General features: G+C 40.0%; 1 protein-coding gene across 6 annotated transcripts in view; it reads left to right on the top strand.

Annotated features, from left to right (window-relative positions):
• Positions 1-25691, top strand: part of LOC132972846 (suppressor of tumorigenicity 7 protein homolog) — a 52221-nt gene that overhangs the window by 16494 nt on the left and 10036 nt on the right. For 5 of the 6 annotated variants that reach the window (XM_061035965.1, XM_061035969.1, XM_061035964.1 and 2 more), the window contains 6 exons: positions 15791-15873; positions 18928-19087; positions 21736-21790; positions 23796-23911; positions 24020-24095; positions 25438-25592. In XM_061035965.1, the coding sequence (XP_060891948.1) occupies positions 15791-15873; positions 18928-19087; positions 21736-21790; positions 23796-23911; positions 24020-24095; positions 25438-25592 (645 nt within the window). Of the gene's footprint in view, positions 1-7128; positions 7243-15790; positions 15874-18927; positions 19088-21735; positions 21791-23795; positions 23912-24019; positions 24096-25437; positions 25593-25691 lie in introns of those variants that run through there. The other variant, XM_061035967.1, reaches the window with a different exon arrangement.

Raw genomic sequence — 25691 nt, 5'->3', positions numbered from 1 at the left:
TGTTTTAAAGTCATTTAAACTTAATCCTTACAGCCAACAGTGACAGAGAGCGGAAGTGAATAACTTATTACATAAACTTCAGTTCGGGTTCAATCCAGTGTCTGAATTAAATGCACCTCAGCTCGTTTAATCGGTGCTGCAGCCTTGTGACTATTGATGGGTTGATGTCAAGTTGTATTAGATCTTATTGGTGGACGTGTTGGGCTTTACATTCCAGAGTATTGTGGGACGATGCTGTTCAAATTAAATTGCAACTTGTAGTTTATTGTGTTCTTTTTGTTACCACATTTCTGTGATATGAGCAAAGGATTTTTTCTTATGTATTAGGTGCATGTAGAGCTTTCAAATTAGTCAAAAATGCAGAAGTCATGAACTTCACCCTGACCTTTTTTGAATTGTCAAGACTGTGTTTTTGGCTGTTAGGGAATTTATGAGCGAAGTTTAGTCTTGAAAAAGGGTTTGAAAAACACCTTGTAAAGTAGATAACAGTTTGGGGTTCCATTCCTGCTATAAAGCTCAGCTTTCCAGTCTTGTTTCTCTTGAACACTTCAGTAAAGGTACAGCTATTGACCACTTCTCTCATGCAGCCCTGCTCCAATTGTTACTCTTCAGGTTTTTTAAGTCCACATTCATCCATCACCATGTTGCATTGACGTGCATATTATTAATACTGATCTGCATCGGTTTGCGTGACTTCCCGTGTGATTACAGTGTCTGTCCTCAGCAGGATTATGTCAGTTACATCATATGAAACCATTATTTCCTGATCATCTGGTGTGAACATATTTACAGCTGGGAGCCTCAGTGATTTGTAATATGCACTGTTACATGTGCTATGCACTTTCATAACTGATGAGGTTTTTGACAGTCTGGTAGGATGTTGTCAGCCTGAAATAGACTGATGTTTGTCCCTGACTCTGTTGGAAAACTGAACACGACTCGTATTGCAGACCAGGGTATTTTGGCGTAAGATTTATATGATATCAGTAAGAGTAAGATGAGTTGGTGGGGATGAGTTCAGGGAAATGTTATTGGCAAATACAAACGTGTTCTGATTTTTGGAGGATGCTAAAGGCCAGGCTGTTACGGCCTCCTTGACTTACATTAAGTTAAACCATAAATGATCCATAAAAAGAGGAGACCAGAACATATAAAAAGGGACGCCACACAATGTTAACTGTTTGAACCCCAAGCTTCATTTAAAGGCTCTTACGCACGTAACACAGGCGAAGACTACAAGAAAATTGGTCTGTGTTATTAACAATTTGCACCTCCCAAAAATCAGGAGAGGAATCTAGTTTTGGACCCTGGTCTGTACAGATGTTTGGCAAAGATTTATCTGCAAATGTCAGGTTTTCAAGATTCTGAAATGCTCTCAGTCATTGGGGTCGCCCTGATAACTTCAAACAGGTTTGATATTTAGGAATACAAATTTGGATAATTGCAGAAGTATTTTCTGAGTTGGACCACATCAGCCAGAGAGAAGGAGAAAGAAGCCGCATTCACATATTCACTCCTAAAAAATGTCAATGAGGAATGCCCCTACTATCTTCCTGATCTGGTTGTTCACATATGCACCTCACAGTGGGAGAGTTTCCCTGCTCGACAGGAGGAGGGGCGGGGGATCTCCTGAAGCAAGACATGATCTAAAAAGAACAGGGAAGTGGTGAATGAAGCATCACGGCCCTATGATGATGACAATATCAGCCTATATATCAATGCTATGTGTCGTTTGCCAGCGTCACAATAAGAACAATAGAGCTGAGGTGAACAAACTGGTGAACAGAAAACATAATGCAGCCGTTAAGTTATGTGCACAGAGATCGTCGCCTGCATACAGTCTATGGTCACGCACCCACCGCAGGGAATAAACATCACCTCCTTCTCGCTTGAGGTGAATTCTTGTCATTATATCCTGCTGCGTTCTGACTTCAGCTCATTCTGACTTCATGCAGAAAGCTAGGGAGTCGGCAGGAGTCTCTGGATAAGGTAAGAGTGGAAAAAAAACACATGCAGCTCCCCCTAAAACTTCTGGAGTTTTGTGCAAGTGTAAACAAGACTAGAGAAACATTATATCTCTTGGGCTTACATTAGCAGGCATGCTGTTGATAGAAAACAAACAGCTACATTCTCATCCCTAGACGAAAGACGGCATGTTTCGATTGGCCTCCCCAGATATTTTTCATTCTGACACATTTAGTCTCATAGTTCTGTTGTTTCTCTCTGCTAAGTGTCACTACAGCAGGTAAATAGCCTATAGTCGTTGTTTTGTTTACATCTGCTTCAGTCACGTGATCTTATAGATCTCTTTAAGTAACTGATGATCCATTATTTTCAGATCTTGTAGTGTGTGCATGTCTAAGAATAGGTTTTAAAACTCCTATAACCTAAGTCATATATATCACTCAAACTTTGTAATTATTTTATCACTGTGCATTGTGAGGTTATTTTGGAGCTGGACAGTAGTTTGTTTATTGATAAACAAGATCACATCATCATTTAATGCTTAGGTCAGCCACTAAAAGGCTTTGAGCAGTCGTTCTGAGGGATCCCCCAGGTTATCTTTGTGTGAGTGTGTTTTGTTTGTTGCACTGTCGGAGCCCAAAAAGCCCACGGAAAACTCAGACAGCAACCAGCGTGTTTCTGTTGCCATGGTAATCCCCATAAGATCGGCGGCAGAGTGATCAGGTTTCTGTGGTAACTGCTGACTTCTGCTATTTTTGTCTCACGAGCTCTGTAATGGCTTACTTGAGATAAAGGATCTTTAGTGAGGATTTAGGAGACACTAATGTTTTCTCATGTGTCGTGACCTCTGACCCTAAATCCTCACACATCGGATACAAGATATGGAAACACATCTCCAGAATGTTAGTTCACTCTCTTACTCATCTTTTCTCAATTCTCAGTGAAAACTGGTTTTGATGCTGTTGATTATGCAGCTTCTCAGAACCCCTATTTGTAATAAGAGTACTCCATTTAAAAAAAAACAAACAAAAAAAACTGTTTAAACAGAATTGTGCAAAGTCAAGAACACTTTGCATGAGGCTAGATTGTGGATACCTGTGTGTTGACGACTTGTTTTATACAAACACATATAAAGGACAGATTCAACAGATGTACAAACGTATTATATGAAAAAGGTCTTAAAAATAATGAAGTCTTTATTTACAAAGCTTTCATTTAAAACTGCTTTAAATAGGATTATAAACAACACACATCTTTGGTAGCGAGTATGGAGATGCAGTAATTGCAATTGTGTGTTTTTAGGTATAATCCCAGAGGTCCATCCATCATTGCACTATAAATCAATCATCAGTTCCATTATGGCTCATTTCATTGTTTGTTTAGTCATATCAACATTATCTACTCTGTGTCTGTATACGGGGACTCACAAACCTAGAAGCCGCTGAAAAACATTATCCTGACTCACATGCCAGTGAGTTGAGAAACAGTGTGTTGCTAAGCTAACCCTCCCTTGCAGAGTAATGGGAAATGCTTTACGAAAAATGTGCTGCTAAAGGTTTTAAATAGGTTTTTAGTATTACAGCAAATGCAAAGGCTTAACTCATTGGGTCAAAGGTTCTGTGACAATTTTGTCTTTTCAAAGATTTATTTAACTTCATATTTTTAAAATTTGTAACTAACACTTGAATAAACTTGAGTAAAAATTACTTTAGTTAACAACCTGTTCTTCAGAAAAGCTCCTTGTAAGTGGTTGACTTCCACCAAAAGACGTGGCCTCAACTATTTAATAGAAAAGTCTGGAAACATTTATACATCATCATCTTACTGGCACTCAGAATCTCCATATATGGATCCAAGGCTGGTTCTGAAAGTACTCCTGCTAACAGGAACAGCTCCCAGGCCATTTAATGCTGCCATCCATAACTTCAGCGGGCCACAGCTCAAGCCAACAGTAACAGACCCGAGACTCTTGAGTTTTAATGATCTTAGGTTTGGCTAGAACCAGGGTGGTGAGGTCATTCAATCCCAGCGCGCTCCCACCACTGGCTATTGATGTCGTTAAATGTGTTTGAGAGTACCTATAGTTTCTCTGGAGCTCAACATATAGAGCACTTACTTTGACATACTGTGCTTTCTGATGTTTTTTTTGGTATGTAAATATAAGAAGTTAAAACATCTATAATTCTTTGTGTGCTCTTTAATTTTTATTTTAAGAGCCCTCCCTGCAGGCCTTAAAATTCCCTGGTAACACAGTAGGTAAGAAGCCTGCTTGATCTTTGATAACAGATTACAACACTCAATATGACTAACTTTGTAAACCATCAGAGGGCGCTGGACGGGTGTCAAGTTGTCAGATAAGTTGGACCCCATTCTTTGGATGTGTGAGATGAGAAATGAAAATACTGTTCTTGGCATTAATCCCTCAGCTATAATTATTATGAGTGCTTTGTGAAAAGGGACTATCGGGGTAGTTATCAAGCAGAATTGGCTTGAACGTGAGTGACACCCAGGGCTAAATGGTATGGAAGGAATATAATTTAGCTGGGACACAATTTAACAGCAAATTTTCGGTGCAGGGGCACATATGGTAGAGTTCTCAAATTCTGTCAGTGTATTCAAAGAACAGGTCCTCTAGAAAAGGAGGAGAGCATAATTTTACAGGCCTTGACTGTTGTTTTCAGCCTGTTATCATTGGTGTTTGCATTCTCCATGTTAATGTGCTATATGCCTGCTAAATTTCAAGCAGAGCTATAATTATAAACACCTGCTTATAAGCACTCTTCAGTTGCACATGCTGTGATAATCTCACGTAATATTTGACAACACAGTAATTGCTCACTGCATTTCTTAGCTTCTTTTTCCTCCATAAACATTTTGTTTTCACCCCTGTAATTTCAAAATGTACAGAAACGTCGAGGTTGACTTTGAGTTGACATCCTGTAGTGTATGGTATTGATGCTCATGCCTGTTTGTGAAGGCTGCTGCACGCATCATTCTCCTTGGTTGATTCTCAAGGAAGCGCAGTGATAATTGAATCACTTCAGTGGCTTGTAGACGGAAATCACCGCATTTGTCATCATCATGTTCAAACGCTAACAAAGAACTGTGTAGCTAACCTTGTCAGGCATTTAATTTTACTGGGCTCTCCTCCACCCTCCTCCGTCTGTAGTATCTCAGCAGACTAAATCAAGAGACAAAGAATGAAAGAAGAGCCTTGTGACCACAGGGCCTCAGGTTCTAATCAATGATCAAGAGGGAAAATTTGTGTCTGCTGAAAGCTAACTTGAATTTTGCATCCTCTTGTAGCAACAGCTGCTGAAGGGCTCTTGAGCAAGGTACTTAAACCCCAATTACTCCATTAACCCGAAGAACTCTGGAATAGAAATAGTCCTCAAGTGCCTGTTGTGGTATTTTTGCGTATTGTGATGTCATGTCTTAGATTATTTGAATTGCTTGATATCCTTAGAAGCTGTACATTCAAGAGGATTTGTTGAATTCAACATGATCAATTTTAAAAGCACCCAAAGCCAGTGATGTACTATGCATCAATTTTACAACGGTATAGGCTGATATCGGCCCTGTTGACAGACAACAGCCGATCTGCAAATAATATGGCGTGAACCGTTGTCAGTAGCTGATGTGTATCTGTTGTGTCATATCAATTTAATTCTGGCATAGTACACCTAATAACAGATTCTGAAAAATGTTTTTTTGGGGGGCAGATTAAGTCCCCTGTTGGACAAACTGATCTCTTTTCCTGGTCAAACTTGAGATGAAATGTTGGCATTGTGGCAGTCTTACACCAAAAAGGAGTTATGAAATGAATGTCCGGATCGATATCTGCCCTGATTTTTACAATCAATTCATCTCTACTTAAAGCTTCTGTCTGGAGTTTGTGCCTGGTCGTGAAACAAGTGAAACAAATAATGACGCCTCCTTTATGGCCCACAAAAGCAGGCAAGACCATCAGCAACAATATTTTTTCTTTTTATATTGTTATTTTTAAAGTCTGAAACCACCCTAAATAGGTAGTTGTCAGGCAAAGCAATGAACTCCAGCCTTTGTTTACATTCCCCCTAGCTAAGGTTCTTTCTTAGTGCTACATTTGACTGTTGAAAGAAAGCAGAATGACATTTTTGTCACAAAAAACACTACTAACACAAATAGAGAACAACACTAAAAAAATCTTTGTCCACAGGGGTCAGCTAAATCAGCACAGCAGCTTTAAAAATGGCACAAATTAATAATAATAATAATGCCCCCTTTTTTTTTTATCAAATAAAAAATATATATAAGTTATTAAAAGTGCTCAGTGTTTTTAGGTGTTGAGAGATGCTGATTTTAAGCAGAGTGCAAAGGTGTCTTGGCTTACTGTCATGTCATTTCTAAGATGTTATATATCTACAACATCAGTACAACCAAAAGGTTTTGTAGGGTATGCACAAGCTATTATAGTTACTCATCTCGCTTCTATTTAAACTGGATTATGCAAACGATGATAATCTCTTAAAGTCAGTGAAAAGAAGGAAGCTTTCTGCTGCAGAAGGACAAATGCTCAAGCTATCGGTTTTAGTTTTAGATAAAACAACGATCTCCTGTTGGAGGTCCATTTTCATGAGGCTAAAGCGGGTCATTTACACCATGGAGTACTGAGGCCAAGCTGGGCTTAATGTACATTTGTGTGACTGCAGGATTGTCAAACTGAATTTATTCTTGAGGCTCCATCGATGAATGAAAAAAACATGTCCATTACATGTTCACAATTCACAAGACTGAAAGACTATCTGTAAATCAGCACTAAGGAAGCTCCTTCATCTGTTCTGCTGTAGGGTCATTTAGGGGTTGTCATGGTTACCTCTGCAGGGAGAGGCTAAGGAGCACCTGCTCCCGCCCCCTTTCATTAAAATCCATGTTATTGATTGGCTGCACTGATATCTACAAACCCCCCTCACCCCCCTTGACTTTTCTGCTGCGTTACAGGCGGGACGGCGTGACAGAGCTAGCTTACAATTGCGTTGGTGCTGCTGTCACTCACAAACGGCAGCCAATCATAGAAAATAATATGTGACCAGCCCCACCCCCCCTACTAGTAATTGTGCTCTTTGAAAGACAGCTAGCTGCTGCTGAGATTTTCTGTATGGACAAGCACAGTCAGTGGAGGAATACAATCTTGACCGGATTTCACTTTCACTGCATCCTTGCCAAATATCCTTTTTTATTTATAAGGCCTTCGTAGTGTTTGTGGATTTAGTAGTGGATGTGTCATTGGAATGGAAGGTGAGTAAAGTGGTTGTGTTTCTTAATTTGCTTCACTGCTTTGTAGTCAGGAAATCTACGGTAGCTGTGTTTCTGTTCTTTTCCCCTTGCAAATGGCCTTTGTATTGAGTACAGCAGGTGGCCGTGTACATTTTGTATTGATATTCATGAAGTGGACAGTTTGTTCAGTGCGTGGGTTAAGGCCTGCTGTGAGTGTGCGTGTGTGTGTGTGTTGCCTGCGTCTTTATGTGTTCGTTGTTTTTTTTGTGTGTGTGAAGCAGATATCTGTGTTTACATTGTGGCTTGTTGAGCAGAGCTCGATTAGGCCTGGGGTAGGGAGAGGGAACATTATTCAGTCTTTGTGTTTGTTTTTCAATGATGTCCCACATGTTTGTTTTCTTTGTTTACTTTTCCTCTCTGTGGTTATGGAAAGAAATAATTAGAAATAAAAGGTTGTTTGACAGCTTGTATTAGCCATCGCAGCCTCCCTGACAACATCTTAATTTGTATTTGAAAGAAATGCTGCCAGATAGCTGCTTTATCCATCAGTCTGCAAGTAGAGCACGGAAAATTAATACATTTATGTCTCCCTCTAACAGTCTGTCTTTTTCTTTTATTGAGGACAATGATGATAATACCAAAGCAAAGCACCGCTCCACAAGACAACTGATTCACTTCATTTAACTTAACATTCATCACAGCATTGACAAAAAAAGTGAAAGTGCAGTTTTAAGAACAGGTCCATGGTGTTACTTTTTTCTTTTTTCTAAGTATAAATCAGTAAGATTAATACAATTACTTGGCTTTCAATTACTGAACAAAAAGAGTGAAAACAGCAGAATTTGTCACTGACATTACCAGGATTTTTTCCTGCCAGTCCCCTAGTAAATTTTCTCTGTGAAGTGTGGGTGAGTTGAAGTGTGAATGCAGCAGAAAATACTCAATTCACCTTGAGAAAACAGCAGGGGGTGGTGACGTTTGTATCCTAACACTCGCGTACGACCATACACTGTCTGCACATGACCAGTAAAAATCTCCATGCACTTAATGAAACTGCCTGTTTTCTATTTTGTTTTCTTGTTGCCAGTTTGTTCTTCTCTGCTCTTTTTGTCGACATGTGATTGTGTCGAATTACAGGTAGTAGGGGTCTGAATCTTTCAACATCTCACGATTCGACACAAAATCGATTATCGAGGTGATCATAAATATCTAGCCTTCCCTGTACAAAACGCTGGAGAGCAGGTCTTTAGAAATGAAACAGACGGAGCATCTTGTTAATTTGATTGACCATTCAGATTCGGTTCGCCGATTGGTAAAGTGGTGCAGAGTGTGTTTGGTGAGGTGTTGTCGGCCATTGTTGGCTGTTGTTCCACTTACTTGGACATATGGCATATAATGTGATCTTGGGCATTTCAAATCGTTCCCAAAGTACTTAAGTGTCATTTAGCAGATGCTGCATATTCAATATGTGGGATCAAGTTTCCTCTTACCCAGGAGATTATAGAATCCACAGTGTGCTCTGGCGCTTCACTTTAATGAAACGTCCCTGACTAAATGCCTTGCTACTCTGTAGACAGTGTGTGAGTTGTGTCGGACACAACAATACATTACTGATGCTGTGAGCTTGCTAATGTTAGCAGCACGACTAACTAGCCAGGACCGGCCTTCAGCCTTCTCCGTCTCATTCCTTTAACATGAAAGGAGAGAGACATTGAAAGTAGTCACTGTAACAAATATTTAAGTGATGTATTAAACAGAACCAAGACTTATTTCAAATGCAGTTTGACTGTGTCTCATGGCTGACCCTGCTGTATTATTTTTGTCATACTGGCCTCTGCGGGTCCAGGTCCTGTCATGTTCACTGCGAGGCTGATGGATGCGGCTCCATTGTGAGCTCACCTGGTCCCCAGTTCTGTGCTCTACCCCTCCTCAGCAACCTCTCACTGCTCCCCCTTCTCCCCAAGGCTCGAAGATCATCAGTCAAAGGCTCTTTCACTATTGACATGGACAATAACTCTCTCCTAGTGCTGGAGCTGGGCATTTACTGCACTAAGTGAGCTAACTCAGCTAATTAGCCAACAAGTACACCTGGAAACTCTAAATCAAAAGAGTTCAGGCAGAGCAGCTAAGATTCCCAGAGACAAAGGTCAACACTGTATTTGGTAATGAACACTTTACCTGTCCTATGGCTATATCAGGTCATACAAGTGTAACTGTTCTGCACGACACATTACCTGCAGCTTCCATTGTAGCCATCATAATTCTTTTTCAACCACAGCTTCAAATGTTCAACTTTGAGAACATAAATCATTTTTTTTTTTTTTTTTATTCAAAGCATATCTGGTAAACACTGTGGCTTATTAATATGGTCAGGAAATGAACGAAATCTAATAAGTGTGGTCTTAAGTAGCACATTATCAGGATGATTAACTTCTTAAGTAGATCAGGGTCAATATTTAAAGGTTTGGGTGTTAAGCAGCTCTAACAAAAACCAACGTATTGATTGATTTCCTGGCCAACTTGGCAGAGATTCCACTGGTGGATTATTTTGAGTTCCTGCACACTGAAATAGATTTCAGAACTTTTAGGACCTTTAACTCTGAAGAGTTATTGTATGAAGCTGAAATGATAGCTGTTGATGTTGGTGCAGGTGGTGAGTCAAAGAGCCTCGCTGAAGTTATTTTAAAGCACTGTTATGTTGTTATCCATGGACAGGGATGAATCAGTCAGTGCTGTTTATATCTGATCCAACTTTTACATTGTTTTCAAACACTAACAGATACATGAACACCTTACTAACCCATACCCAACAACACTGAATCTCAGAAAGACTAATGCAAAAACACTGTATGCAATTACCCCACACACACACACACACACACACACACACACACACTAACGTACCTGTCACTGCTGCTGTGACAGATGCTGGCTACACTCCGCCTTGCTCAAAGGTCAACAGAGGTAGTTAGACCCAGACTGGCTCGGCTAGCAGCCCCATCAGTCACGGCCAGCCACACGGGCCAGGCTATGAGGCGCTCCCTAATCGCGCCTGCCAACAAACGTTTCAGGCATGAGCAGTCGAGCCAGAGTGACTCACATCTCAGGTTTGGATTGCAGGAGCTCTACATGTCACACTTTCTTTTTATGATAATGTTTGACATGATTTCTACTCCCGAAGTAGTGCTGCCCTATCAGGACACCCTGCGATGTCTACTGTCTGAGATCTCTTTGGTTTGGAGTTACACGTTTCTAATTTAAAGAGCGCGAGAGTTTTCGTCATGCATATTGAAAGACCCTTTCATAGGTGCTCCTTTTCAGTAAGGACACACGCCTATGTGTGTGCCTGTGCATAACTCAGTCATTATCTGTGTGGATGTTTGAACGCTCGCATGTGTCTCAGCGTGTGTCTTTTATCATTCTGGTCAGGCTAGCAGTGTGCAGACCGTCCCCTCTTCAGCAAAGGTCAAATCTCCTGTTGTCTTCGGTGACATTTAGTCCCGAGTCTGTCTGTCAGAATTTGTCCCCTCAATTCATCAACAACATGTTGCTGCCAGCATGCTCCCTGGCTGCCTGTTTCCTTACAAACAAACTCAAAGCTTGAATGATGGACTATCACATACATTTTGTGAATGACAAATGGTCCCATTATGAAACGCTGTTGGACTCCTTTTCTCTGTTTGAATGTTATTGTAAAAATATCTTTGGGTAGATTGTACAAGAGGAGCAATCGGAGGATGCAACTCAATGCTTTTGGGGATGATGGTGGCGGGTAATTTATGACATTTTCATAGATGAGGGTGACCTCATAGTAAACATTTAGTGTCGGAGTGACATTGATAGGCAAAGAGAGGGAGTGGTGTAAGTGAGCATGAGCACTAAATCAAAGAAATTGATCGTCCTTTTCTGATTGTGACATTGGACAGCACAGATAAACACTTTCACACCTCTACACAACCCTGCCTGTGCCAGAATGTGAGAGTATCCACCTGAAGTGGCACTTTAATCTTTAACTGCGAAAAATATCACTACCAAAAATCGGACTGATCTCTCCAGAGATACAGGCACCAGTATACTTAGATCACATGTTTGACAATAAATATCACTCAGCCTCAGTCCTTTCTGATGTCAGTTTGGTATTGTGTCTGACAATTTCTGTAGTTTTCTTAAAAAAAAAGAACAATCTGATGTTTATATTTAATTCCTGACTGTACAGCTCTACAGATGAGAATAAGTTAGTTGGGTTGAAACCACTTCAGTTAGTACTTTAGCATATGTGAACGGCTAGGTCGGGAGAATCTCCGGAGAAGTCCTCCTGTAACTATCTAGATATTATCCGGAGTGCATATGTGAAAACGGCTTGAGTCTGACAATGGCTTTTCCTTTCCTTTTTGATCCCTGATATGGTCAGTCAGCACTTTTAACCAAAGACTTCTGATAGAGAATAGTTGACATATACCCATAAAGGCAGCTGTGACTCAGTTGGTAGGCTCGGTCGCCTCTCAAGCAGAAGGTCAGGGTTCGATCCCCAACTCCTGAAGCCACATGACCGATATATCCTTGGGCAAGACACTTAACCCCAACTTGTTCCCGCTGAATGTGTATGAATGAGATAAGTTACTTCTGATGGACACTTTATATAGCAACCACTGCCATCAGTGAGTGAATGGATGTGAATGTGTAGCTGTGACATGCTGTGTAAAAGTGCTTTTAGTAGTTAGAAGACTAGAAAAGCATTATACAAGCTCAAGTTAATTTACCATTTACAATAATTGTCATTTTAATAAGTAAGTCATGCAATCCCAGTTGAGCAATAGCGGTGGTGTGGAGTTGAGTTTTCTTACCTTTAGCAGATATTTGTTGTGGAAAATCAAATAGATTAAGGTTTGACAAGTTTTTAGAGCAGAGTGGCCTGATATAAACAACACCAGCTACATCACTGTGCATTACTCTGAGAAAGAATTCCCTCTCCTCCTTTGTGGTTTCAAAGGTGAACGTGGTCTTGATAGTGTCTTAGAATTGAACAGAGACTTGGACACATACAGAGCATAGCAGTCACTTTGTCTACTATTACCATAGGACCTCTTGTGGTTTGGAAGTTTGCCCTGCATGTCAGTTTTTCATACTGTGCATTAGCAAATGAGAAGAAAATACATTTAATGTAATATTTGTAATTTACCTTAATCACTGGGCTTCCACATGATAACTGTTAAGGCCACCAAAACAACCAGAGATGTTCCTGCTTGTGGGCTTTACTGTCATTATTGGCATTTTGAGATTTGACTCTTTTTTGAAGTATCCAAGCTGTGAGATGAACCTGCTTAATATGCACCCACACTGTCAAAACGTTTGTGTTAAAGCGCCAACAAAGCCTTTAATACCCTTGTAGTATTTTATTACTACAGGTCCCTGGGTATAGCTGTAGTCTCAAGGGCAGTAGCTTTGCAAACCGTCATGCAACAAAATAGTAAAAGGCCAAATAAGATAATAAACTGAAGTTTTAAAAAATCCTCTGTATTCCACACAAAAGGTGCAGAAACAGAGGTCTTGAATTAATGTGTGACATTGAGGCTTGATTACATTTTGGTTTAATTTAGCTAAGTTAATCTGCAAATGAGAAAATCATGTTAAAACTTTACCTGAGGACTTTGTAATTAACTCACACAAGGAGGATGAAATGTTTCTGGCTGTAGGGTTTGATTCCAGCAAAGACATCCACTACAGAGAGGATCTATTTAATCCTGCTACCCTGCAGGATGTTTTTGTTTGTGAAATTAGGTCCAAATCTTTAACAGAAGTGCAGGACTTTTGTAACTCAGTGATTCATCATTTCATCTCTTAAACCAACTTTTTTTTCCACGCATTTGAACCTTTTTATTGTTTTCATCTTGGTAAAGATGTGAGTCCATAACCAGACAGACAGCAGTATGCTCTCACCCATGCAGACTGACAAGCAGCTGTTGGACTTGTTTGACCACAGGCCGCTCTGAAAGACCCTTTTCTGTGTGGCCGAGAGCCTCCACTTCACTGCAATGAATAGCACTGCAGCTGCACTTGTGTGTGTTTATCTGACGGGGGTCTTTGTCCAACCCACACTATCCTCAATGTGACCTCTATAGATTTAATGGATGACGACCCAACAACACATCCAACCAAGTGCATTTGGCCTGTCAGGCTGTCACTTTAGCAACATTTAGTGCAGCTGGGAGAATCTGTGAACCTTTAGCCGAATGTTGGAGAGGACAGTCACCTTTAAGCAACTACCAGTAACTATTTTTCTCCCAAATCTGCTTTGTTTGTCTCTGGTTTTAGCTACCTTTTTTGTCTCGATCGATTGGTTATATATTCAACACCTTGGGCCAGGTGTACCATGTGCACACTGCTTTACACTTCTTTAGAAAAAAAATGTACCGTAATGCAATTAACATCACTTCATATTTAAAATACAAAGTACCAGTAGATGCCATGTCATGGCTCATTTGCAACCTCTGTCCCTGGCTAGGCTTTTAAGATTAAAACAGAGTCATTAGACTTAAAGAAATACAGAAACAGTGATAGTATTCAAATATAGACATTATAAACTCAATACAAATAAGAGACTAAATATGACCAAACAGTAAAATGAGGATTATACAAGGAAAAGGCCAATGGTCACAGACTAACTTCAACTTTCAGCCACTGTCTAACTAAGTCTGAAGCCTATAGGTTTGTTATTTTGAGCAGCAACAGATGATGTCATTAGGCATGTTGCAAGTCAGTTAGCGGTTATCCTCTCTGATCAATACTTAGTGCTGGGACCATTTGATTATCTACTAACTCAATACTATCATTATACCCTGCTATGTAAGTTTTCATTCTCTATTGCGATGCTACATGTATTTTAATTCAATATAATGATTCAATTTGATTATTGTTTGCCTTTTAACACCATGGGAACAAGTATGTTCTTTGACCTCTACAGACGTAGACTCAGATTTAATGATGGTAAATCATGAGTCGTATTGCCAAAATAAAGCACATCACATGCTAATCAGGCTTTCTGGGTATAATTGGAACTGGCTGGTAGTTCACAATACGGATAGTTCACACACACACACAGCCATGTGTGTCACTTTTTTATGAAGTCTGATTGCCTTACAATTAAGGTTCACTCTTGTTTTACCTCAGGGTTTTATTTCTCCCTCTTCTCTTTTGCCTCGCATAGCTCGTCGTCATTTCGACAGTAGATAAAACAGTTTCTTGGTTGTTCTACCATCCCTTCTCATTTATTCTTTCCAGCAGACAACAAAAAACATGTTCAAATGTTTGTGCGACTGACGTGAAGAAAAAATTAACCTGCTAAATCAACTATCAATACATTTCTTTTTAACAGTACTGGTGGAAAAGAAATGTATCCAAATTCTGGTGGTGGCTGGTGTTTAAGAGGAGCATGCATCGGCTCTGTAAGGCTTTCTTGATATGAATCATTGATTCTGAGTTGAAATAAACAGTGTAGAACAAGCTGACTTTGCTGCCAATGAAAAGGTGATAAGAAGCTTGTATGGCATTAGGAATGTAAAGTTATTATTTTGTTAAAGATATGTTAAACTTTCGGTCACCATGATGTGAGTCATACCCGATCATTAGCATGCTGATCATCCACAGAGGCTTACATCTCCAGCTCCGTCCACCAGATAGTTCAGAACTGAAGAAGTCTTTTGGAGGAGAGGTGAAACTTCTCGACTAAATTGACTCTAACTCTTGCTTAATTTTTAAACAATTTTAATTAGATTTGGTAACCAAATTAAAATAATAAATTAATAAAAAAAAGGACATTATTCTGAAAACCTTGCAACAAAAGCCAAAAAAAAAGTACTAAGGATATATTCACATTCTGTATGTCCTGAGAGAAGATAATATTTCACATCTACCTGTTCCTTATTGATCAGAGACAGATAGATAAAATAACCTATTTCTTCATTCTAAATAGGCCTCAGCCCTTTGGATGATATCATGATTTCCCTTTTTTTTTTTTTTTTTTTTGCCTTCAGTGAGGTCTGTTTTCTTTACCTGTACACAAATTTGCACCCACAGCATTTGCAAATATCTCTCCAAGTGTGGGAAAAAATCATGAAGAAATTGTGTAAAGGAAAACGATGCTTTGAATATTGCATTTCAGTTAATGCTGCCATTACGGCTCAGTTTCCTCCCTTCTTTTCTTCCTCCCACAGTGCACCTTCAGTCTGTAGTAAAGGCTTACCCTGGTCCCCTTGTGTTGTGTAATATCACGACTGAGCAGCAGGGCTCCTTGGGAAATGCCAAACACTGCATGCGGATGACGCGTTTTTGCATGAAACCTTTCATGTCTCCAAGTCACAAATGTTTTTGAGTCCTCTGAGTCTTTTTGATGTTTTCTTGCAGTTATAATTTACAAGTCCTCTGTGTAGACGTGACCTAGTTTTGTGTGAATTCAACATTTGATTCTACAAAGATCTTTCCTCAAAGTCTCTCCTTTGATGTAGAAGAGACATTTCCTGGTATCTAATAGTGACTTCTAACACTTGTGTCTCTTTTTGTGTCTCCTCTGCAGTAAGCATGTTTCTCAACACCTTGACGCCCAAGTTTTACGTGGCTCTGACGGGCACTTCCTCCCTCATATCAGGACTCATATTGGTAAGAAACACATTTTTTCACTATGCAGTATCTGAGCTGGTCCTCACATTAGTTTAGCAAGTTATAATGATGTTTGTAGCTAAACTCTTTGTCTCTGGGGCGCTGCTTTGTCTGTTATTTTATATATTGAGGGGAAGCATATCTTATGCAGTCATTGTCTGATGAACTGTATTACTGTTTCAGGCTGAGCAGGATCACTGGGTCTGCCGGTAAACAATGTCAAATAGATTGGCTGTGTGTGGCTAACGTTAGCAGCACTGTCTAGCACCACCAGCATGTGGTTCTCCTTGCCGGTTAACAAGCTACTGAGTCTTATTACCATCTTAAAATTACAACAAGAATCAAAGGATTTCTGTCTAACGAGGAGTCAGCGTTTGGTTTAGTTTCTCCTCTGCCATTGTTTCGACAAAGCTGAAATCAGAAGTCCCACCCCTTCTTGATTTCAATTGGTCATTGAGGGAGAGTTGACATTAACGAGAACAAAGCTGTGAGTGCAGCGACAAAAAAACAGCTGATGCTGAGGGCGTTTTTGAACTGCATTGATTTTGTATTGAAAATAGGCGTTGCCAGCTGAGTATAAAGAATGTCATTAGTGGACACAGGCCCTTATGGTTTGGTCAAATAATTACGCACATCCCAAGTACAAACATAGCAACATCCACTATGGTGTGAACTGCAACAGCTGTCAGTTTCTGTTTATTTCTCTTAATAAACATTTTGAGAACACATTTTGTGGGTTTTTTTGTGGAAAATGAAGCCCCTCCTCTCTCTATATTAAACATTCAGTTAATTGAATTGCAGTTCCTCACTGGTTACATGTCATTGTCCTGCACATTGAGCTACTGAAGGCAAAGAGTGTGAACATGTTCGGATATTCTGCATTTCATAGTTGAGGTTGTTGTTGTTGCCTCGGCTTTCCTGCTTACGTCAGATAAAGAAATAACTAGAACAAATAAAGATAGGATGGAAATGATCCCAGCGGGAAAGCATTATAATTCAATTGTTTGCCAGGCTTTTTCCTACTTCTACAGGTATTTTTTTCTCTCTTTCAAGTTGTTCACAGAGACAGCCAACTGTGCAACAGTGTTTGGTCTGTAGTTTAAAATAGCTCCCCTCTTAATTAACTCACTCGCTTTCTTCCCTGCGGGCTGTTGGCCATTATGTGTAGGCTGCTCTGAAAAGCTGTTGAGCTCTGCACATGCTCAGGGAGATGATTAAGACATGTGGACATGAAGGAGTGATGGCGCTCGTTTCTCTGTAATTGGAATAGATATGTATGTCCCAATTAGGCCGGTTCTCTCTGAAGAGAAGCTGATAAGACCGCTCAAAATGTTATCTCCTCCCAACAGCTCAGGCTGACAGGATAACAGGTTGAAGTCTGTACATGTAGTGAAAAATTGTAACTCTCATCAGTATACTTTATATCTCTAATGAAGTCCTTATTACTGCTCCTTTGAATGAGTCTATGTTTAGTATCATTTTAAACCTTTATTTTCTTTCCTTTATAAAAGCATTTTTTAATATTTAAAGTCTCATTGGTCTCTTTGCCGCAGCTCAGCTCCACCAGAGCGAGGGGTGTGCTTCTCTTAAACACAATCTGATGTGCACTGCAAAATCCAAGCAAGTGTATTTGTCACACTTGTCAAAAATATCTCATAACGCTTAGTTTTCTCAAATCTCAATCTATATCGCTGTTTGGAATGATAAATAGGGAAGAGGTCCCCTTCAGGCTTAATCTTGGAGTTAGGAAAAGTAAAAATGTATGCACATTGTCAAAGTTATGTTTTGCAAGCTTATCCAAAAATGTCCAAAAACGTGAGCTGAAGTAAATACAGCTGACTCTAAACTATCACTACACACTTCACTTTCTTTCTAGGGGTCTTTGAAAATCTCACTTAAATTATCTTTAGAGTTAACCTGAACTGAGTTTTCTAATTTTACGAGTGAATGCATCCTTTTTTAAAGCCTTGTTTAATTTCTGAATTTCCATCAGACTCAGAGTTTGTGAGGAAATATATTGATCAAGCTTCCCCATCCACCATGGCCTAGCAAAATATTAGCTTATAGGAGTACAGTGTTTGAAATCTTCCCAAGTTAATTGGGGGGAAAAAAAGGCAAAATCTGATAATGGAAAATACTAAGACTCATAGTAAGTGGGTTTGGCGATGCCTTGTAATGACGGGGCAGCTGCTGGGTTTCAAACAAGTACATGCAGATTTGTGTGATGTGTGTGCTTAGAGGAGTGTGATGCTCAAGGCAAGGACAAGAGCACAACATAAAATAAATGGACTGCACTTTACAGTACACAGTGCTTTTAACCTGAGCACACAATAATGTGTTTTACAATGCATACCATTCACGTAAACACACACACACACACACACACACACACACACACACACACACACACACACACACACACACACACACACACACACACACACACACACACACACACACACACACACACACACACACACACACACACACACACCAGGAGCAGTCTGTGATTCATTCTCTTGCTCAGGGGCACAGCAAATGCAGATAAATGGATGACCCACTCCGTCATGTGCCATCATGACCCAACAGTGTGCAGATTTTCCGTCCAGTCAAACAGCAGCTTTTACTGATTAGATCCACCTCCCGAGCCAGAGGTGGTAATTGGTTGAATTGTGGAGAAGCACACTCCAGAGCCTGTGTTGCACAAGGCTGAGGGGCACGGATGCAGGCAGTTTTAATCACCGGAGTGGTAAAGTGCAAATGATTAAAATCATAAATAAAAGCTGACGGGGAAAAGAGACTAGCTCAGCATTATTAACTTTTATTCAGCTGATGAGGTATTTTCCTTAGTCGACTACTACTTTCCAGTGACTGTCTTTATACTGGGTGTAATAGAATGACCTGGTTTGTCTGAGAAATCTGATTGGCCGGTAAAGCATTTAAAGTTTTCTGCTATATGTGGTTTTCTCTGAGTTTTATTATATGAACAGTTTCATTAAGGATTTCCACCCCTCACCCCGCCCCCTTTCTCTCTCTGTGTCATTTTCCCCTCAGATATTTGAGTGGTGGTATTTCAGGAAATATGGGACCTCCTTCATAGAGCAGGTGTCTGTGAGTCACCTGCGCCCCCTGCTGGGCGGAGTGGACAGCAGCTCCCCCAGCAACTCCAACACCAGTAATGGAGAGCCTGACTCCAATCGACAAAGTGTGTCCGGTAAGAGCTGATAAATGGAAAATCCACTACAGACTAAACTCCAGAGCACCTTATAGTGCAGATGTATGCAGCTTCACTCTACACAGCAACATTTCCCATCCCTCATGCAGGAGTCAATGGTAATACAAACATATAAATCAAAGAAGAAAAAAAGAGGGCTGCATCAGAATCTAATAAATAAACAAAAAGCTATAAATATTCAGTTTGTTGCATTTATTTTATTGCTTCGGAGGGCCGGCTCAGGTTTTCCACTCTAGATCTCATTCCTTTGCAGGTCATTGGCGCAGTAATGCTGAACCATTTAGTTTGGTTGTACAAATGCTGAAAAATGGAAAAGCAATCAAAGCCAGTCTTAAATTGCAATGACACTCAGAGATTTGAATGTGTGGTTGTGTTCAGGAGCCCCAGCTGACATGCATCCATACATTTAATGTGCTCAGTTGTCCAGTGATAATGATTAATATCTGAATGCTTTCTCAAGATCTCCACTAGTTTTTCTTTTGAATCCCGAGATAACAGAGCTGGTTTTCTCGGGATAATGGTAACATTTCCGTCAATGATTGAATTCATGATATCCTCTGGAACCTTTTTAGAGATGAGGCAGAGTCTTTCTATCAGTTAGGTGTATAATGTGAAAAACATTTCTGACAACATTTGTGTAAATTCATGTGTTTGGAGATCCAGAAGAAATGCAAGGCAAGGCTTAGATTTGTTGTCTCAGTTCATGTATACAAAGCAAGCTTGCTACACTTCTACAGTATATAGTCTGACTATATTCACCATCAACGACATATGCCTCAGTTAACAGGTCAAATTCCATTTTTAGAGCATAAAAAATAAAACAGGACGAGGGTTCGGGTCAAGAATTGGATTTATATTTATTTTTTTAGTCACCTTTTGAGTCACACAGGGGAGTCGTTTCAGTAGTATCTCCAAAAGACGCTCTGTGTACTCTGCTCAGGGACTTCTTGGCTCCTCATCCACATCAGTGATACTTTGATCACAGTTAATCCTTTGAATGTGTGTTTGCTTCCTGACAGAAATGAATTCATTCAGAATGGGAAGTGTCTCAGTGCTGAATAATTCCTTTGATTCTACGGGACAATAAAATAAAATAATTATTTCACATCTGCATCCACAATGCAGCAGATGTTAAATGACTTAGCCTAGTTTTAACCTAATACAAATATAAGGTCAAAGGTCGTGACACGTAACTGCAAATGATCTGTGTATTCTCTGCGGCAAATTTCCTCCAAAGGATCTCGCTGCTGAACTCTTTGTTGAGGCATGACCCAGCCCGCTTTTATTTTTACTCAAACATCTTTATAATCAAAGAGGATTATGTGTGCTGGCTCTTATCAACACGCCATCGTTGAGAGAAGAAAGGCAATCTCATTACTACTCCTCTACTAATCTTCAATTTAGTGGCTGATAATCTACTCCATGTCTATCCATCCATTGAAGTCAGTGTTGTAGAGTGAAGTTATTCTTTTTCTGAGTCAGATGGTTTAAGTGAAGTCACATGATGATCACTCATATGTCAGCTCTTCAGCAGATAATGTTATTGGTGTGCTGAAAGTATTTCTCCTGAAAGTTAAAACAGTGTGTAACCTTGGTAAGATTTAAAGCATGACTGACAAAATGATAGTTGCTAAAGTGATAGGAGTAGCCTTTAACAGACATGAACCAAGGGAATAAAACAAACATTTGCTCTGAAGTTAAAGAATCTGTTGCATTTTTTAAATCATCGTGAATGTAAACTTTGTAAGGTTTAAAGAACAACAAGCATCATGAAGACGCCCCCCTTGTTCCTTCATGGGCCAAGTATGATGCAAAAATCTAATGATCAATATTTTTTCCTTTAACAATAATTAAGATTACACTTCCTCAAAGTTTGTAAGAGAACCGTTCAGAGAACGAGAATGGAGCAAAAGTTCTGCTCTGACCTTCAGAGTATCACTTTTCAAAAATGCAGGATCCTGTATTTCCCATGCTGCATCTGGATTACATTTGAAACTCATATTCTTGTTATTTTTGATCTTTCATCACTTGATTGCACCAGCAATATATATTTCCTTTATTAAGAGAGTAATTTGGAAATATGCAACTCAAAATGAACTCATCATGTAGCTTAAAACTATGGCTCAGACTTATCAGAGCTGAAGCAACAAGCTGCAGGACTGTTTCAAAGTTTTGCTCAAGCACAAGCTGGTAACCCTTCTAACATCACCGGGGTTGTTTTAGCTCATTTCATTTCCGACACTGAGTACTACTTTAGAGAGGGAAAAACTCATTTTGATGAGTCGAAATGTAGTTGTCATGTCAGTTAAAAAAAAATCCCATATATACTAAATTCCCTCTCTGAATTCATCCTGTCGCTGCTCCAAGCCAAAACACAGTCTCATGATGTTTTCTGACATCCATGATAGCTTGAGTCGTAGCATGTTTGGTCACTGAGGAGCTTTAAGGCCCTTTTCCCCGACAGCAGTGCTCACAAAAAGGTCGACGTGCCAGTCAGGCAGCCGCAGGGTGGATGGCAGAGCTCACAGTGGAGCCCTTTGAAGTGCTCCAGAGGAGGCTGAGCATCGACTCTAACCCTTCACACTCATCCTCAGTTGTTGTTCTCTCTCTCTGTCTCCCTCCCGCAGAATGTAAAGTATGGAGAAATCCGCTGAATTTATTTCGTGGAGCCGAATATAATCGGTGAGTGACAGCAGCAAAGCTACCTGCATGTGGAACCCTCTCGACTGATGTAGTTCTCCTTAAGGAGTGCTGAAGCTCTGGCCTCCACATTCCTCTCTCTGATCATCTCTGTTTGTTTTTCCTCAGTTAGTCTTTCTCCTTTTTCTTCTAAACTCTTCTTCTGCGTTATAATTGTCACTTCTCTGGGTTATGTTTTCCCTCTCTCCTCCTCTGCTGTTTCCTCGTGTTTTCGTTTGTTCCCCCTTTCTGTCGTCTAACTTTCTTTTGACTTGTTCTTATCTGTTTCTACTCTGTCACTCCTCTTCTATTCTTGATTGATTCTGCCTCCTGATCCTCCCGTTGAGTCATCCACCACTTTTCTATTTTTCCAATGCTGTAATTATCCTGTCATTTTCTGTACCTATCAACCCGAATGCTCAGCTCTTGACTTTGGCCCATCTCTGTCAAGTAAGAATCCCATTAAGTCGACACAGCTCATGACTCATTTACAGTGATCTGAACATCTTCTAACCATCTGAGAAAATAAACCAGCTCCTGCCTTTCACTCTTCTTCTTGCTCTTTCCTTCATTGAGATGCTCTAAAAGGGAGTTCAAATAGTTTACATACCGTGGCCCCTTTTTTTTTTTAACACACCCAATGGACTGTAATTGCTGCAATATGATCTTTTAGGGCAATTGTTCTTGATCAATGTATTGATTGATTCATATCTTTATTTATTGTGACCATAATTTAAAGATTTACCAAACAAAAACATCTCGTTCAGAAAGGATTAGGATGACGCTAACGTATTACTTCCTACCATTTGTCTTCTTTCAACAACTACAACACAAATATCCATCCAGTATGTCTATTTACAGCGCTTGTGTTTGATTCTGACAGGATCAGATTTTCATAAAAACGTCAGACTTTACAGAGAGGATCTTTAAAGAAAGAGACCTACAGTTTGTCTCAAGTTAAGATTTGTTTTAACATCTTTTTAGAATGCTCTCTTGAAACCCACTGAAAAAAGCTGTTATTTTCCCTTGCTGAACACAGGAGCTGCTGATCTATTCTTCCTTGATCTGTTGTTTGAAAGGCTCATATTCATGAGAATACAATAAAAGAACAGACGTCTTACCCGACAAGGCTAAAGTAAGCCAGAAGCCTGTGTCCCTCATGATAAAATGATAATTTTTTCATGGAGACTGGTGGCTGTGAAGAGAGCGATTTAACAGCGGTTTCCATAGTGACTAAAGCCTATTTACCTAAAAAAAAAAAAAGGTCTATCCCAAAAAGCAGTAAGTTCTATAATGCTGTCTTTTACACTGCAAAACAATCTGAGTTTATCAGAGAAAAAATAAAGTGCTTAAAGTAGAACATACTCTGTGAAGGGATGTTTGCACACATTAAAGACATGACGTAAAAAAACAACGCAGAAGTAGCAGCCGAAGCAACAGAGTCCGCTATACAACGTTATAATGAGAATATTTGCCTTTATATCAATGCTATGTGTAATCCAATGGAATGACAACATCCACAAAAGAGAGGAGAACAACATACTGACGAACAGAAAACATAATGCAGCCGTTTAATAACGTGCACGGAGATCGTAGAGGTCGCGTGCAGACACTTTATGCAGTCACTGTATATAAACGTCACTCGGGTCCCATTGGCTCGAGTTGAAATATCTGGAGTATATGCTGCCGCGTTCACATATAGCCTAAAGCCCCTCCGGGTAGCCTAAAGCCCCTCCGGGTAGCCTAATCGACAGAGTTTTTCAGGAGATTTCTGAAAAGGGTTTTAGACTCCAACCATTACAGCTCATCCTGCTTCTGTTGGCTGAGACTCTTTTGAGCAATCTCCACAATTTGTTGTGTCCATTTGTTTATTTAGACCCCCAAATCTATAAGAACAGGAAACAGTATTAGAAATAACAGAATCCCCCTTTAACGTGTCCCAATGTTATGTGTGTTTGAACCTTTATTGAGTTGCTGGTTTGAACTCTGTCTCTGTGCTGGTTTTCAGATATACGTGGGTAACGGGTCGAGAGCCGCTGACATACTACGACATGAACCTGTCAGCACAAGACCACCAGACGTTCTTCACCTGCGACTCAGACCACCTCCGGCCTGCTGACGCCAGTAAGAGAGTGTAGACTGATGCACGTAACAGAGAAGGATCTTTGAATGTAACGTCACTGATCTAAATCTAAAATGTGTTTGTTTGTCTGTGTGCTTGTTTGGTGGCAGTTATGCAGAAAGCATGGAGAGAGAGGAACCCACAGGCTCGCATCTCTGCAGCACATGAAGCCCTGGAGCTCGAAGAGTGAGTTCACTTTCTCTGATACTTCCTCTCTTTGCCTTTTGCTTCATCACCAATCTAATGTTCTAAAAGTTAGGTCTTGGTTACATTGAGCAGAGTTGTCTGACATTTGAGATAATGGTGTTATTATTATAAGAAATCAAACGTTCATTCATAATAAATGTCTGCCAAATCATCTAGACTCTTAAATTTAGACTCTTTGTAAAATAAATAAAAATGCTGCACCAGAACTACATTCTTCTCTAAAACATAGATAGATGTTTGTTCTTGTTTTCCACTTATGATCTGCCGTGTATATTATATGATGATCTGTGCCCAGCAGTGAAGCAACGTGTTCAAACAGAAATTATTTAAAAGCAAGCCATCTGTACTTAGTCACCCACTTAATCTAACTCAACTGGATCTATTCTACTGGTTTTACCAAACAACGTGATCAGGCTCGAGGCAAACTTCTTTTTAACGACGAGATGATGTCTACTTTACTTTACGAAAATGTATTTTGATTTTGCCTTTTAGGGTTACAGCAACAGTTTCACGTCTACATACACACACACACACACACACACACACACACACACACACCGACAATCCTTGATTCATATGCAGCTGTTATGCTGAAGAATATGAAATTATTGTGACACATTAAAACATTTTTTTAATCGGATTCAAACCCACGACCACTATAATTACTATAGCCTCTGTACATGGGATGGGCGACATAACCACTAGTCAACAGCAATCCCCTTTTAAGATTAACCACCTTCTTAGAAATCAACTTTAAAAAAAAAAAAAATTCAGATCCTTTCCATTTTTTTAATCTATAAAATTCTTGCAAACAATACCTCACACACTTGATTGTATTCTAAAGCCCTCAATTAATTATAACTGTTTATGTAGGTCAACAGACTTCAAAGGGGTAGAAATTAAAATAATAGACACTGCAGGTTTTGTTGATGAGTGAGATGATGCATCTAGTCCCAGATTGGTCCTCTGGGTTCCTGCACCATCCATAGGGGGATTTGTTCATGGCACTGTGGGGTTATTTTTAGTAGCGTGTGTGACTACAAAGTCGGTGCAGAGGAATTGTGTCAGCTCTGGTCGTTGCTGGCAGCTCATATCAAGGCTGTGACAGCAGGTTGACTCAGAGGAAAAAACGTCTTTGATCAGAGCTCTGTCAGAATCTGTTTCATGGAAGTTGCATGATGCCCAAAAGCAGTTTTGTTGCACAGTGACGCCACGCTGTGTGGACAGATAAGACACCCTGCATACAGAGTTAGCATATTGAATCCATAAGGATATATGAGGAAGTAATGATAGATCCTGCTTCTCCACTCTCCTCCTGTAGTTGTGCGACAGCGTACATCCTGCTGGCAGAGGAAGAAGCCACGACCATCATGGAGGCTGAGCGGTTGTTTAAACAGGCGTTAAAAGCGGGAGAGGGCTGCTACCGCCGCAGCCAACAGCTCCAACATCACGGTACACAATATGAAGCCCAGCACAGTGAGTATGATCCACTCAGCATCTATACTGCTAATAATCAGAATTATAATGTCCTTCTTTTCACACCCCTCTTGAGCCAATCAGGATTATTCAAGGCCC

The sequence above is a fragment of the Labrus mixtus genome, chromosome 4 (assembly GCF_963584025.1).
Source record: "Labrus mixtus chromosome 4, fLabMix1.1, whole genome shotgun sequence".
Taxonomy (NCBI): domain Eukaryota; kingdom Metazoa; phylum Chordata; class Actinopteri; order Labriformes; family Labridae; genus Labrus; species Labrus mixtus.
Note: the sequence above shows the minus strand (reverse complement) of the source record. Positions and strands in the feature narration are given on the sequence as shown.